At 51.2% G+C, this 14,678-nt stretch overlaps 2 protein-coding genes and 1 pseudogene across 4 annotated transcripts in view; all 3 read right to left on the bottom strand.

Annotated features, from left to right (window-relative positions):
* LOC108520270 (60S ribosomal protein L18 pseudogene) overlaps nt 1–587 on the bottom strand; it is a 4,711-nt pseudogene extending 4,124 nt beyond the window's left edge. Inside the window, exon 1 of the transcript XR_001882868.1 lies at nt 12–587. The product of XR_001882868.1 is annotated as a 60S ribosomal protein L18 pseudogene (transcript). The remainder of the gene's footprint in view (nt 1–11) is intronic.
* A 6,386-nt stretch (nt 588–6,973) lies between these two features.
* NEU1 (neuraminidase 1) lies at nt 6,974–10,712 on the bottom strand. 2 transcript variants are annotated; one of them, XM_017859580.1, is made up of 6 exons: nt 10,402–10,712; nt 9,796–9,988; nt 8,985–9,247; nt 8,236–8,418; nt 7,839–8,061; nt 6,974–7,742 (listed from the first exon to the last, which is right to left on the bottom strand). In XM_017859580.1, exons 1-6 carry the CDS (start codon nt 10,561–10,563, stop codon nt 7,516–7,518), a joined length of 1,251 nt encoding a protein of 416 aa, XP_017715069.1. In that variant the 5' UTR covers nt 10,564–10,712; the 3' UTR covers nt 6,974–7,515. The 2 variants fall into 2 exon arrangements, with proteins under 2 accessions (XP_017715069.1, XP_017715070.1); XM_017859581.1 differs by lacking the exon at nt 8,236–8,418 and having other exon boundaries at nt 6,990–7,742.
* A 520-nt stretch (nt 10,713–11,232) lies between these two features.
* Nucleotides 11,233–14,678, bottom strand: part of SLC44A4 (solute carrier family 44 member 4) — a 17,610-nt gene continuing 14,164 nt past the window's right edge. Inside the window, exons 14-21 of the mRNA XM_017859579.1 lie at nt 13,650–13,903; nt 13,467–13,561; nt 13,265–13,368; nt 13,081–13,154; nt 12,776–12,846; nt 12,582–12,676; nt 12,416–12,500; nt 11,233–11,508 (exon numbers count right to left, since the gene is read on the bottom strand). Coding sequence (XP_017715068.1) covers nt 11,387–11,508; nt 12,416–12,500; nt 12,582–12,676; nt 12,776–12,846; nt 13,081–13,154; nt 13,265–13,368; nt 13,467–13,561; nt 13,650–13,903 — 900 coding nt within the window. The 3' untranslated portion in view covers nt 11,233–11,386. The remainder of the gene's footprint in view (nt 11,509–12,415; nt 12,501–12,581; nt 12,677–12,775; nt 12,847–13,080; nt 13,155–13,264; nt 13,369–13,466; nt 13,562–13,649; nt 13,904–14,678) is intronic.

Below are 14,678 nucleotides of genomic sequence, written 5' to 3'. Positions count from 1 at the left end.
TAAGAGGGTAGGATCCAAGGTTAGTTTTTGTAGCCTCGGCTGGCCCGTCGGCCTCTGGCACGCTCGAACTTCCGGCCCTTGGAGCGGACGTAGGGTTTGGTGTGGCTGTGCGGGGTTCCTGGGGCCTTCCCGAAATTCCGGTACACCTCTCGGCCCTTGCGAGGACCGGAGAGCAGGACAGTGCCGCAGCCCTTGGGGGAGTCCAGGGCCAGCTGGTCGAAAGTGAGGATCTTGCCTCCTGCCCTGAGGATGCGGCTGCGGGCCCGGCTGGTTACGCGCAGTGCACATACCTTTAGTTTGGGCACCTCCTGAACCCGCAAGTCGTCCCTTATGGTCCCCACAACCACGGCCGTTTTGTTTTCCCGGCCAGGAAGCTTCATCTTCCGGATCATCCGGGAAAGGGACAGAGGTGGCCGGTTGGTGCGACTCATAAACAACCTCTTCAGCACAACCTGGTTGCATGTGGAATTGGTTCTTCTGGCCAGAAACCTATACAACTTGACCAACAGCCTCAGGTAGATATCGTGGCTCTTGGGCTCCTTGCGCGGAACCTTTCAGTCCTTGTTGTGGCGAATGTCAACTCCCATGATGGCGCCTCCTGCTCTGCCAGGTCCGGAAAGCTGGCTAATTTTTAAGTTTTTTAGACATGGGGTATCACCATGTTGCCCAGGCTGCCCTTGAATTTGATCATCCTGCCTTGGTCTCCCGAAGTGCTAGCATTACAGATCTGAGCCACCACATGTAGCCAGGAAGGTCGTGTCTCTCTCTCAAGCCTCCCAGCACTTCTGTTTCTAGCAGGCAGTAGTTCATGGATCAGACACTCACAGTGTCCTTTCCTGTCTTCCACTATTTCCAATAAATAAAACTGTCAGCAAGACTTTGTAAAATGTGCTTTATTTATTTATTTAGAGACAGAGTCCCACTCTGTTACCCAGACTGGGGCACAATCATTGATTACGCAGCCTTGAACTCCTGGGCTCAAGTGGTCCTCCTGCCTCAGCCTCCTCAGTAGTTTGGACTACAGGCATGCACCGCCATGCCCATTTAGTTTTATTTTTTGTGGAGATGGGGTCTCACTATGTTGCCCAGGCTGATCTCAAACTCCTGGCCTCAGGCGATCCTCCCACATCAGCCTCCCAAAGTACTGAGATTACAGGCATGAGCCACTGTGCCTGTTTGGTTTGTAGTGGTGTTAGACATGCAGCTGACATCCCAATTGCTGCAGATGCTGCACTGCATTCTTCCTTGCTTCACCTCTGTTTAGTGATCTGCATTACAAAGGTGAACCCCACAACCACATTACCTATCTTGCTCTACCCCTGCTTCCGACAGGCCCTCTGTGTGTGTGTCCCATGAAGTAACAATGTAGTTTACTGACCAAGACAAAGTATTACATCAGTTTACTCTCAAAACCACTAATGAAAGGGGAAAATTAAGCATTTATCTTACCTTTCCTATATAAACCATGTTTCAGGGTAATCAGGGTAACCAAATAGCCTTGATGAGCCCCCCTTTTTTTTTTTTGAGACAAAGTCTTGCTCTGTCACCCAGGCTGGAGTGCAATGGTGTGATCTCAGCTCCCTGAAAACCTCCACCTTCCTGGCTCAAGTGATTCTCGTGCCTCAGCCTCCCGAGTAGCTGGAACTACAGGCATGTGCCACCATGCCTGGCTAATTTTTGTATTTGTTTTGTTTGTTTGTTTGTTTTTTGAGACCGAGTCTTGCTCTCTCTCCCAGGCTGGAGTGCAATGGTGCCATCTTGGCTCACTGCAACCTTCTGCCTCCTGGGTTCAAGCGATTCTTCTGCCACAGCCTTCCTAGTAGCTGGGATTACAGGTGTCCACCACCATGCCTGGCTAATTTTTTGTATTTTTAGTAGAGACAGGGTTTCACCATGTTGGCCAGGCTGGTGTCAAACTCCTGACCTCAGATGATCCACCCATTTCAGCCTCCCAAAGTGCCGGGATTACAGGCATGAGCCACTGCACCTGGCCTAATTTTTGTATTTTTTTTAGTAGAGATGAAGTTTTGCCACATTGGCCAGGCTGGTCTCGAACTCCTGAGCTCAGATGATCTGCCCACCTCGGCCTCCGAAAGTGCTAGGATTACAGGTATGAGCCACCGCGCCCAGCCAGTGAACTTTTTACTGCGGAATTCCAACTAATAAATGAAGAATAAATAGGAGAATTTTAAAATCACCTTTTTGCAACCCCTCATAGAATAACTGAATCAGACAAAACATGTGTGGATCAAACTGTCAGTTGAAAGGTTGATGGGGAAACTTACAAGAGAGAGGTCAGGCTATGGCTATCTGAACCCACGGCTCAATCACAGCTTGAGTCAGAGAGGGACAAGCAGACAGTGCAGATACAATAGGAAGCACTTAGGAAGGACTCTTGCTCCTCCAAAATGGAATGTGAATCCAATCAAACCTTTAGAGGTTTGATAACTAAAATACAAGGGATGGAGGAATAAATTAAATGACACTGACAAAGCAAAGTGACAAATCCAGAGAATGGGACATTCTACAGGACAAATAACCCTGTTTCTGCATAGACGGCATTTAAAAAAAGAACAAAAAAGGGAAGAGGAGGTGGACTATTGTAGATTAAGCGATTTAAGAGACATCGAAATGCAATGTGAGTCAAATGTAGTGGCACATGCCTGTAACCCTAGCTACTCGGCTAAGGCAGGAGGGAATGCATGAGTCCAGGAGTTAGAGACCAGCCTGGACAACAGTGAGACCCTGTCTGCACAAAAAGAAGAAGTAAAGCCAATGTGTAGATTCTTTTTGGATCCTGATTCAAACAAATCATCTATAAATACTTTTGAGACATTTGATGTAATTTGGATAATGACGATATTAGATGATGACACAGAGTTATTGTTTTTTTGGGTCTGCATTGGCATTATGGTTATATAACCAAACATTCATTTTATTATTTTTATTTATTTATTTATTTTGAGATGGAGTCTCACTCTGCATCCAGGCTGGAGTGCAGGGGCACCATCTCGGCTCACTGCAACCTCTGCCTCCTGGATTCATGCAATTCTCCTGCCTCATCCTCCTGAGTAGCTGGGAATACAGGTACCCGCCACCATGCCCAGCTAATTTTTATATTTTTACTAGAGATGGGGTTTCTGCAATTTTTTAAAAAAATTTTTATTTTTTAGTAGAGACAGGGTTTTGCCATGTTGGCTAGACTGGTCTCGAACTCCTGACCTTAGGTGATCCACGTGCCTCGGCCTCCCAAAGTGCTGGGATTACAGGCATGAGTCAGGCGCCCGGTCAAAACTTCATTTTAAAGAATGAGATGCATACTTAATAATGTAGGGGAGAATGTCATGAGGTCTGGGATTTGCTTTAAAATACTTCAGCAAAAAAAAGGAAAAGAAAAAAGGAACAGAAGCAAATGTGGCAACATCTTGATAACTGTTGGAACTGGACGCTGGGTACATGGGGTTCATTAAACTATTTTCTCTACTTTTGTGTGTTTTTACAAATGTCTCAAAAAAATAAATATTATATTACTGATCACAAATTCTGGATAAAATATTACAAAATTATACCATGCCTTGACATATACTGGGATTATTCTACTGCTTCCATCAGACAGAATAAATTATCCCAACATTTCTTAGAGAAACAGTTAAAAGTAAAACAAACCTCTAACTGCAAATGAATGTGGCCCTCAGCCCACAGTCTTTAACTGTCTTTTTTTTTTTTTTTTTTTGAGACGGAGTCTTGCTCTGTCACCCAGGCTGGAGTGCAGTGGTGGCTGGAGTGCAGTGGTGTGGTCTCAACTCACTGCAACCTCCATCTCTTGGGTTCAAGCGATTCTCCTGCCTCAGCCTCCCAAGTAGCTTGGGATTACAGGCACCTGCCACCATGCCTGGCTCGTTTTTGTATTTTTAGTAGAGACGGGGTTTCACGATGTTGGCCAGGCTGGTCTGGAACTTCTGACCTCATGATCCGCCCGCCTTGGCCTCCCAAACTGATGGGATTACAGGCGTGAGCCACCACGCCCAGCCTTTTAACTTTCTTTTTTTTTTTTTTTTTTTGAGATGGAGTCTTGCTTTGTCGCCCAGACTGTAGTGCAGTGGCCGGATCTCAGCTCACTGCAAGCTCCGCCTCCCGGGTTTACGCCATTCTCCTGCCTCAGCCTCCCGAGTAGCTGGGACTACAGGTGTCCACCACCTCGCCCAGCTAGTTTTTTTTTTGTATTTTTAGTAGAGACGGGGTTTCACCGTGTTAGTCAGGATGGTCTTGATCTCCTGACCTCGTGATCCGCCCGTCTCTGCCTCCCAAAGTGCTGGGATTACAGGCTTGAGCCACCAGGCCCGACCGCCTTTTAACTTTCTTAACATCTCATCTAGGCACTGCATTTTCCTTCCACATGGAGGAAAGAAAGGGCTCTCCCACTCACCTGCAGGCTGCCCAGATTCTTTTCATAAGCATCTGCCTGGGGAACATTTTCTTACATAATTTGCCATAGGAAGTGCTCACTTCCCTGTCAGGCTAGCCGGGACAGGATTCCCATCTGTATTTCACACACTTGCACCCTATTTCATGGAGGATAGTATCCTACCCCATGTTAGAACTATAAAACAACATGGATTTTTTTTTTTTTTCAGATGGAGTCTCACTCTGTCACCGAGGCTGGTATGCAGTGGTGTCATCTCAGCTCACTGCAACCTCTGCCTCCTGGTTCAAGTGATTCTCCTGCCTGTCACCTGAGTAGCTGGGACGATAGGTGCATGCCAACACGCCCGGCTAGTTTTTGTATTTTTAGTAGAGATGAGATGTCACCATATTGGCCAGGCTGGTCTTGAACTCCTGTCCTTGTGATCCACGCACCTCGGCCTCCCAAAGTGCTGGGATTACAGGTGTGAGCCACCACGCTTGGCCGAGTGTGGATTTTAAGACAGCTTATAGGCTGAATGTGGTGGCTCAAGCCTGTAATCCCAGCACTTTGAGAGAACATGGCTCGCGGATTGCTTGAGCTCAGCAGTTTGAGACCAACCTAGGCAACGTAGTGAGACTTTGTCTCTACTAAAAATTGAAAACATCAGCCAGCCAGCACCATGGCTCACATTTGTAATCCCAGCACTTTGGAAGGTTGAGGCGGGCGGATCACCTGAGGCCAGGAGTTCAAGACCAGCCTGGCCATCATGGTGAAACCCCGTCTCTACTAAAATACAAAATTAGCCGGGCATGGTGGCGGGCACCTGTAATCCCAGCTACTTGGGAGGCTGAGGCAGGAGAATCGCTTGAATCTGGGGGGCAGAGGTTGCAGTGAGCTGAGATTGCGCCATCGTACTCCAGCCTGGGGGACAAGAGCGAGACTTGTCTCAAAAAAAAAAATCAGCTGGGGCTGGGCGCGGTGGCTCAAGCCTGTAATCCCAGCACTTTGGAAGGCCGAGACGGGCGGATCACGAGGTCAGGAGATCGAGACCATCCTGGCTAACACAGTGAAACCCGTCTCTACTAAAAAATACAAAAAACTAGCTGGGCGAGGTGGCGGGCGCCTGTAGTCCCAGCTACTCGGGAGGCTGAGGCAGAAGAATGGCGTAAACCCGGGAGGCGGAATTTGCAGTGAGCTGAGATCCGGTCACTGCACTCCAGCTTGGGCGACAGAGTGAGACTCTGTCTCAAAAAAAAAACAACAACAAAAAATTCAGCTGGGCGTGGTGTCACACACCTGTAGTTCCTACTTTCTACTTCGTAGGCTGAGGTGGGAGGATCACTTGAGCCCAGGAGATCAAAGCTACAGTGAGCTCTGATAGTGCCACTGCACTCCAGCTGGGGTGACAGAGAGATCTTATCTCAAAAATTAAAAATATTGCCAGGCGCGGTGGCTCATGCCTGTAATCCCAACACTTTGGGAGGCTGAAGCAGGTGGATCACAAGGTCAGGAGTTCGAGACCAGCCTGACCAACATGGTGAAACCCCGTCTCTACTAAAAATACAAAAATTAGCTGGGCATGGTGGTAGGTGCCTGTAATCTCAGCTACCCAGGAGGCTAAGGCAGGAGAATCTCTTGAACCCGGGAGGTGGAGGTTGCAGTGTGCCAAGATCACGCCACTGCACTCCAGCCTGGGTGACAGAGTGAGACTCCATCTCAAAAAATAAATAAATAAATAATATATTATGGCACTCCCTTCATACTCATTACACCTGTGAAGATCAACCTGTTTCTCAGTGATAAGAAGGAATGTAGGCTGGGTACAGTGGCTCATAGCTGTAACCTCAGCACTTTGGGAAGCTGAGGCATGAGGATTGCTTAAGCACAGGAGTTCCATACCAGCCTGGGCAACATAGCGCAACCTTGTCTCTACTAAAAGTAAAAATAAAAAAAATTAACCAGGCATGGGCTGGGCGTGGTGGCTCAAGCCTGTAATCCCAGCACTTTGGGAGGCCGAGACGGGCGGATCACGAGGTCAGGAGATCGAGACCATCCTGGCTAACACGGTGAAACCCCGTCTCTACTAAAAAAATACAAAAAACTAGCCGGGCGAGGTGGCGGGCGCCTGTAGTCCCAGCTACTCGGGAGGCTGAGGCAGGAGAATGGCGTAAACCCGGGAGGCGGAGCTTGCAGTGAGCTGAGATCCGGCCACTGCACTCCAGCCTGGGCGCCAGAGCGAGATTCCGTCTCAAAAAAAAAAAAAAAAAAATTAACCAGGCATGATGTCACCCACCTGTAGTCCCAAATAATCTGGAGGCTGAGATGTGAGGATCACTTGAGCCCAGGAGGTCGAGGCTTCAGTGAGCCGTGATTGTGCAACTGCACTCCAGCCTGGGTGACGAGCCCTGTCTCAAAAAAAGCAACAACAAAAAAAGAGGGAATGTCAAAAGGAAAACAGGATTTGATTTGCCAAAGTCAGATTTTCACAGGCAATATGCATGTCAGCTCTCTCCCCAGAACTTACCCAGGCTCACAAGGATACACGAGGGAAACAGACATGAAGATGTACATTGACAGAACCATAGAGACTCTACAAATACTCATTATCCTTCATTAAAAATTTTAAGTTACAAACATTTTGATTGATAAATAGTCAATGGGGGTGGTGCACCTAGTCCTTACTCTGAAACCAAATATCCTGCCATCTGGGGACTTTCACCAGTCCTCTTGAAAGCAGTTATCTTACCCCAACACCAAAGAGGAGGCTCAACCTTCCCCAGTTCCCTGAGTTCACACTGATTCAATTCTACAGCTCACTAGCCCAGCCCAAGACAGGACCAATTAATGTCCCGGGAGGGAGGGCAGAGAGGGTGGTGGGGCCACACTTGGCCACATGGGAAGGATGTGGGCAGGACTTTTTTGTGGGAGAGGATGCCTGGCTTTCAGTCCTAAAGGAAGTGATTTCCCTGGTAAAGGGAAGGTGATTTTGCCAAGGCTGGAGTCTAAATGAAGATGGAACTGTCTTTCAGACGTCTCCAGCAGACCTTCTACAGACCCGTGGTCTTGAAGGCAGAGTCCTGGGCCTAATACCCCTGTGGCAGTGGCACAGCTCAGAGCGTCCCATAGACACTGATTTTGGCCATGGAGATGCTCTCTGTGTAGTAGTTCCGGCCTTTCTCATACAGGACGTAGAGCTGGGGGGCCTGCTCTTCTCCATCCATGCTGCCCTCCAGGGTTGCCAGGGATGAGTAGCCGCTGGGGCCTGGCCATAGCTGCACTGTCTCTTTCCGCCATGAGGTACCATTGCTGAAGCTCCAGCGCAGGGTCAGGTTCACTCCTGGGGAGAGCAGGAGAGTCAGGGAGGGAGGGTCTCTGCCCAGGCCTTATCTAGACACACGGCTCTCCCTGCTGACCCCACCCATGAGGCACTCACGGAACTCTGGATGTGCTGGGTTGGAGAAGAAGACAATGCCGGAGCTGGTGACTACAGCTCCTGCAGCTACCACAGGGTCCACGAGCTCAGGGTCGAAGGTCACATCACGGGGCCTCAGTGTATCACAGGCATCGTAGCTACGGAGGACAATCCGGCAGTGGCAGTGGTAGTTGTTCTGGTTTCGGGCATTGATGACGACTGAGCCATCTGGGAGCTCATAGGGCTGAGGGGAGAGGACGGGACCTCAGGGAAGGAACAGGCAAAATGCCCTGTCCCTGAGGGGAGCAAGGGTGTGTGGCACTGAGCTGAGCAGTCAGACCCTGGGTCTGTGTGTGAAACGATGCTCTGGAGGGCAGGGAGGGTCAAATGGGTAGGGAGCATCTCATGGACTCCTGACCTGGCATTCATCAGGATTGAAATCATTTTCCCGCTTGGGCTGACCGTACGGGATGCCGCTGACCCCACTCCCATAGCGCCAGGAGGCACCATGATCATCGCTGAGGAGACAGAAGACTCCGTCCCGCTCCAGCGTCCCATGGCCACACACAATGAGGCGTCCCTTCCGTGGCTCCCGCTGTTTCTGTGGGAAAGGGTACTGGGTGTCACAGAAGGAGACTCTAGAGGCTCAGAGGCAGGGACAGGGAACCCACCACTTCCCAAATGCAATCACATGTATGGTCCCCTTCAGTTCGGCACTTGCTCACTGAGGGTTCCAGTCGGATCCCATAAACACACACCCTGTTGGAATTAAGAAGCTCTCCCAGGGTGTGCAGCTGGACATGTGCACCGGGGGCCCAGCCACAGGGTGCACGAGAGCTTAAGCTCAACCTGTGCTCACCTGCCAAGCTGTGCACCCCGGCAAAGGCTTGTGTCTGTCCAAAGAGGCAGTGCCTTTTTCCACTCTGCATGAGGGTATTGCATGGACTAGCACAGTCCTGTTGACAATGCCAAATGGGAAGCCAATGGCAAAGTTCCCTCTCCTCCTGATGGTGTGTTCCTACCAGGATGCCCTGTCTTTCAAGGAATCCCACCCAAGCCAGAAAATCTGACTTCAGAGAATCTTCCCCTTGGAAAGGAGTCCACTTGCGGGTATCCCTCAGACTCTCCACAAGGCAGCCCCCTCCACCTATCTCCTAGGACAGAGACCTGAATACCAGAGCCCGGTCCAGGGGCAAACACTTCAGTGCCAATATCCAGGGAGAGATTCCGGGGTGTGCTCCAGGAAACACCATCATCCTTGCTCCAAACCAACATGGTAGAGGCCACCTGGCAGCCGGCCTTGTGAGCACAAAGGGAGTAGAAAAGAAATACCACTCCTGTCTCAACATCGCTCACCACTGCCCCAAGGTTCAGCCCATCGGGGACATCCCCATCATTGACAATGAACGCTGTAGGAGACCATGTGCTGCCTGAAAAAAGTGGAGGAAGAAACCCAGAGTGAGCACTCCGCAGGTACCCTTTCTACCACTTCCCGTTAATTTCCCACCTCCTGCTAGGGACCCCAGGCCTTCCGACAGCCCCAGGGTGCAATCCAACACTTGCACTATCTATACCTCTTGTCCTGTTTTATTTTTCTCCATTGCATTTATCACCTTGCAACACACAAAAAAATTTGCTCGTTTATTATGCTTGTCTGTCTCCTTCCAACAGAATTTAAGTCCTGTGAGGGCAGAGGTTTTTGTTTTGTTCGTGGCTATATTCATTAAACCTAAAACAGTGCCTAGTATAGGTATATAGTAGGTACCCAATAAATGTTTGCTGAATGAATGTCCAACTCCTTGGTGATCCCAATTTCCAGATCACTGTCCTAGACACTTGCCCTTGTCAGTTTCCCCCTACCCCTCAGGAACCCAGGCAACCAACCCTCTAAGTTCCCCTATCCTCAGGGCCCTTGGGCCCATTGGGCTGCCTACTCATCCGACCTAGCACCGGCTCTTTCACCCAGGCATCTTTATACCCTGGTCCATGGACCTCCTCAGGGCGATGAACTTGGCCCCCTCATCGGATGAGGACATTTTCCTTGCCTCAGCAAAGGCGAGGAGAGTGCCCCGCGGAGTGGCTGTGATGAGTGGTATGCGGAAAGTGTCCACTGAGCCGATCTGTCTCCCGCTCACCCACAGCAGTTGCTCCATGGTCACCAGCGGCTGCACCTGTCATGGGAGAAGGAAGGGTCAACAAATACAACCTTGTCTTGGGGGTTTTAGGAACTCAGGTTCCGATGGGAGAGGGAGGATCTAATGGGGATCCCGAGTAGGGCTGGGGTCCCAGAACAAGAAAGAGGAACACGAAGGAGAGTTTGGAGCGAAGCTAGCGGTTCGGGGCAGGGGAGGGTCTACGAGAGGAGAAGAAGCCTTCAGGGAGGGAAGGGGACCCCAAAAGAGGAAGGGGCTCGAATGAGGAGGAAGACGGGGACCCGGAGAGGGAGCGGTCGGAAGAAACGGGGTCTGGAAGAAAGAAAAGGGTCCTGTTGCGGAAAAGCGGTTCAGCCGCCCGCGTCCCGGGGGACACTAGGTGTCGATCACCTGCGTGGGTCGGTGATAGGGCTGTGTGACGGGTGACTCACCAGACCGAAGTCGTTCTCAGCCCTGGACCAGGAGTCTGCCAGAGACAACAGCAGCAGGAAGATCGCGGCAAACACCCGAACCCTACAGCCTCCCCAGAAGCCCAGAATCTGTGGCCCCCAGCGTCTGCGCCGGAGCGCCGTGCCGGGTCGCTCCCCAGCCATCTCTCCCCGCAGCTGCCGTGACTCCAGCAGCTAGACTCCACAGGGTCGAGAGGCAGCTGACCCAGACCCTTTAAAGCGCAGATGTCACCCTTAAGCCCGCCCCCGTCTGGAGGCCCCACCGCGCTTCCAGGACTCTAATTGGTCTTCAAGCAGCACATCTTCTCCCACGTGATCACGCAGCGCCTCGAAGCTTGCCCTTCCGATTGGCCCTCTTGGAGGCCCGGAGCGCGTGACTCGAACGGGAAGCGGACTGGCTGGGGGGAAGAAGGGACTTGCACCATCCGTACTGGGCTTTTTGATTGGCCGCGGCACCAGGACTCATCACAGGGGCGGGCCAATTTTAAAGAGCCGGGCGCGGGGAAAAAAAAAAAAAAAAAAAGGCCGCCTGTCGTCGTGGAGAGAATGAGTCACAGATTTACAGAGAAAACAAAATATCTTTAATAAAATATTTTTTTGTTTGTTTTGTTTTGGAGACGGAGTCTGTCACCCAGGTTGGAGTGCAGTGGCGCGATCTCGGCTCACTGCAACCTCTGCCTCCCGGGTTCAAGCGATTCTCCTGCCTCAACCTCCTGAGTAGCTGGGATGACAGGTGCATGCCGCCACGCTCGGCTAATTTTTGTAGTTTTAGTAGAGACGGGGGTTTCACCATGTTGGCCAGGCTGGTCTCGAACTCCTGACTCAGGTGATCCGCCCGCCTCGGCATCCCAAAGTGTTGGATTACAGGCGTGAGCCACCGCGCCTGGCCTAAAACCTTTTTCACTACAAAATGGAGTGAGGCTGGACGGTGGGGGTGGGGTGCAGTCCTGGATCTGGGCTGGAACTCTCACTTCTTCCTCTTCTTGTTGTCCGGAGGAGCCTCGTTCTTCTTGCCCAGAATCTTTAGAAGGCTCTTGGACATGTAGTAGGGTCGGTCCAGGGAGCCGTCGTTCCGCTCCAGGTCTTCCACTGAGCCGCAACAGAGATCGGTTAGAGCGGACCCTGGGGCTGGGAAATCGGGGACTGGGAGGCAAGCAGCCTGCGGGGTTTGGAATCCAAGCTGCACTACCACCCCTACCCCCGGGCAGGTTATGTAATCTCAGTTTCCTCATGTGAACTGGGGTCGGGAATATAATATTGCACAGAGTGATGATAAGAATTAGCGGAAAAATGCGTGTCAGTAGCTTAGGAGGAGCCTGGCAAACCCTGAATGGATGCATGCTGTAGATTAAGAAAATCCCCTGCCGCTACAGCCACCTGCTGGGAAGTCTCTCTAATGGCTCTTTTTTTCTTTTTTTAAGCCTTTTTTTTTTTTTTTTTCTCTTGAGATGGAGCCTTGCTCTGTCGCCCAGGCTGGAGTGCAGTGGCACAGTCTCGGCTCGCTGCAACCGCCGCCTCCTGAGTTCAAACGATTCTCCTGCTTCAGCCTCCCAGGTGGCTGGGATTACAAGCATCTGCCACCACGCCCAGCTAATTTTTTGTATTTTTAGTAGAGAGGGGTTTCACCATGTTGGCCAGGCTGGTCTCGAACTCCTGACCTCAGAGTGATCTGCCCACCTCAGCCTCCCAAAGTGCTGGGATTACAGGAGTGAGCCACCGCGCCTGGCCTCTAATGACTAACTTCTACCCGAGATTTCCTAGGGAAGATAGCAGAGACTTCTCCATCAGAATACTCCTTCTTTGGAGAGCCTGCTGGCCTGGGGGCTCACTCTCTCCCTTCTTCCCTAAACTCCTGGCCTCAGGATGTCACAAGAAGCTCCCTCTGGTTCGTTTAGCTCACGAAGGAACTGTTTCTAGAAGCACCACATCTCCAAAAAAATGCTTGAATGGCTCAGTACTTTGAAGTTGGGGACAGGTGGCTGGGGGTGTCACTCACGGAAGCAGAGGAAGAGCGTGTCCACACACATGCCGAAAACACTGAAGAAGCCGCTGGCGATGACGTAGGCCCCCAGGATGGAGGTCTGGAAGACACACGACCCGTTGGGGTTATAGGGTTCCTTTGGGGAGTTGGGGGTGGAGCGGCAGAGAGGGGAGTCACTCACCATGATGGGCAGCCAGTAATAGTTGAGATGGGGGCTCTTAAAGTCTCTACCCAGTCCCTGGATGCGACCAGAGAAAAAAAAGAAGGACAGGACCCCTGTGGAATAATTCTAGGGGTTAGTGCTGCTCCTCTGAGGCCACCTCTTCGACTGCCCAGCACACCTACCCTCTGTCCCCACAGCTCCTGGTCCCTTACCGACGCCTCCAACCACCAGCAGCTTCCCAAAGAACAGCAGCAGGTCTGTGACTTTATCCAGGACCACCACCCTGTGCCAGAAGTTAGGGGAGGTTGAGGGTGAGAAGCCTGGCAATGCTGAGAGTAAAACTGGCTTTGTAATTTGTGGGGACTGGTGCAAAATGAAAATTGTTCACATTTCAAGATGGCAAGAGCAGAGCACTAAATCAAGTCTAGGGCCCGGATGAGCATAGCACGCCCATGAAGCCAGCCTTGGGTGGGAGATCGGAGGAGGGAGCCACAAAGGGAGTGGGGAACAGCCTAACCTGACAATGTTTCGCATGAGTAGTGTGAAGGCATTTTTGGCTGAGACACAGAAATTCTTCCCGTAGATGGCGATCTGAGCGAGGTGGAAAGGTCAGAGTTACCAAGGTGAGCTGCCTGGACCAGGATTGGGGGTGTCTAGACCAAAGGGCACCAGGACAAAGGGTTGCTTGCAGTGTGGCTCACCATGATGTATGCATTGCGGTTTAGGAACTTGATAAATTTTTCCAGACACCAGAGGCAGCACTTGAAACAGCACATGATGCAGCGGGCTACAGGGTTCTGCACTCCTGGGAGCAAGGAAAGCTCATTCTGGTCACTGGCCTCTTATAGCCCCTCCCTGATGGCCTTCCCCAGCTCCTGACTCCTACTCTGACTCCAGGCTCACCTCTCAGCTTGTGGTCAATATACTCCAAGATGACCCGGGCTATCTGCACAAGGGTCAGGATGAGGGCTCCAAATGCCAACGACCCGGTGTGGTAACTACAGAGGGTGTCATGCAGTCAGAAACGGCTCCAGGACCCCTGGGGCCCCCGTGCTTACAATGACCAGGCCCCTGCCCCATCCTTACCGGAGTGTGCGGATGAAGGCAGAGATTAGGGGGAAGGTAGGGATGTCCTGGGGCTTGTGGAAGGCCCAGTAGAAAGAGGCAAAGGCTCCGGCCAAGACGCACTGGCCCAGGGCCAGTACCCAGTTAAGGGTCCAGAAGAGCCCCAGGACCCCATAGATTTGCAGGTTGAAGAGAGAACGTTGGACTAGGCCTTTGGATGAGTAGCCCTGGAAGACGCACATCAGCCCTGGGCATGAGGAGTTCACAGGCTGGGCCTGGGAGGGTAGACGGAGATAGAGTAGTCTCAGGCTTCGGACACCTCAGTATGGAGCCTGGGCGTCCCATTCCCCGTAGCTTCTGCCCCTCCCAGAGTTGACAGGTGGGAAGAAGCAGCTTCTCTGAACTGCGGGAGTCAAGTTCTGTCTGAGAGTTCCATCTCTAGGCTCAAATTCAGTTTGGTCTGCCTGTAGCATAAGCATAATCAGCTCCCTCAGTCTCAATCAGAGGGGAAGGCACTCACTCAGCATTCCTCTTCCAGAGCAGCCTCTGCAACGTCTACCAAAACCCTTTCCAGCAGATAGAACAGGCTGGGTATTTGATGATATTAAGGAATTATTGTTAATTTTGTGAGATGTGATAATGATATAGTGGCTATACTTTTAAACAGTTCTTATCTGTTGAGATCCATCCCGATGTATGTACAGGTGAAATGGCGTGATGTCCAGAATTTGCCTTAAAAGTCTCCAGAAAAAAAAATTAACGTGGTGGGCATGGTGGCTCAAGCCTGTAATCTCAGCACTTTGGGAGGCCAAAACAGGCGTATCACCTGAGGTCAGCAGTTCAAGACTAGCTTGGCCAACATGGTGAAACCGCATCTCTACTGAAAATACAAAAAATTAGCCAGGCATGGTGGCAGACACTTATAATCCCAGCTATTCAGGAGGCTGAGGCAGGAGAATCGCTTGAACCTAGGTGGCAAAGGTTGCAGTGAGCCGAGATCATGCCACTGCATTCTAGCCTGGGAGACGAGAAAAACTCCGTCTCAAAAAA

Source organism: Rhinopithecus bieti, unplaced genomic scaffold (genome assembly GCF_001698545.2).
Source record: "Rhinopithecus bieti isolate Rb0 unplaced genomic scaffold, ASM169854v2 scaffold_51440, whole genome shotgun sequence".
Classification (NCBI taxonomy): Eukaryota; Metazoa; Chordata; class Mammalia; order Primates; family Cercopithecidae; genus Rhinopithecus; species Rhinopithecus bieti.
Note: the sequence above shows the minus strand (reverse complement) of the source record. Positions and strands in the feature narration are given on the sequence as shown.

Bases quoted from the DNA above. Each gene is read 5' to 3' on its own strand.
- NEU1 (XM_017859580.1), bottom strand. From the start codon at position 10,563: ATGGCTGGGGAGCGACCCGGCACGGCGCTCCGGCGCAGACGCTGGGGG. The intron at 9,248-9,795 runs GTATAAAGATGC...CACTTTTTTCAG, and splicing joins GAGGAGGTCCATGGACCAGG to GCAGCACATGGTCTCCTACA. The intron at 7,743-7,838 runs GTGAGTGCCTCA...TGCTCTCCCCAG, and splicing joins CCCAGCACATCCAGAGTTCC to GAGTGAACCTGACCCTGCGC.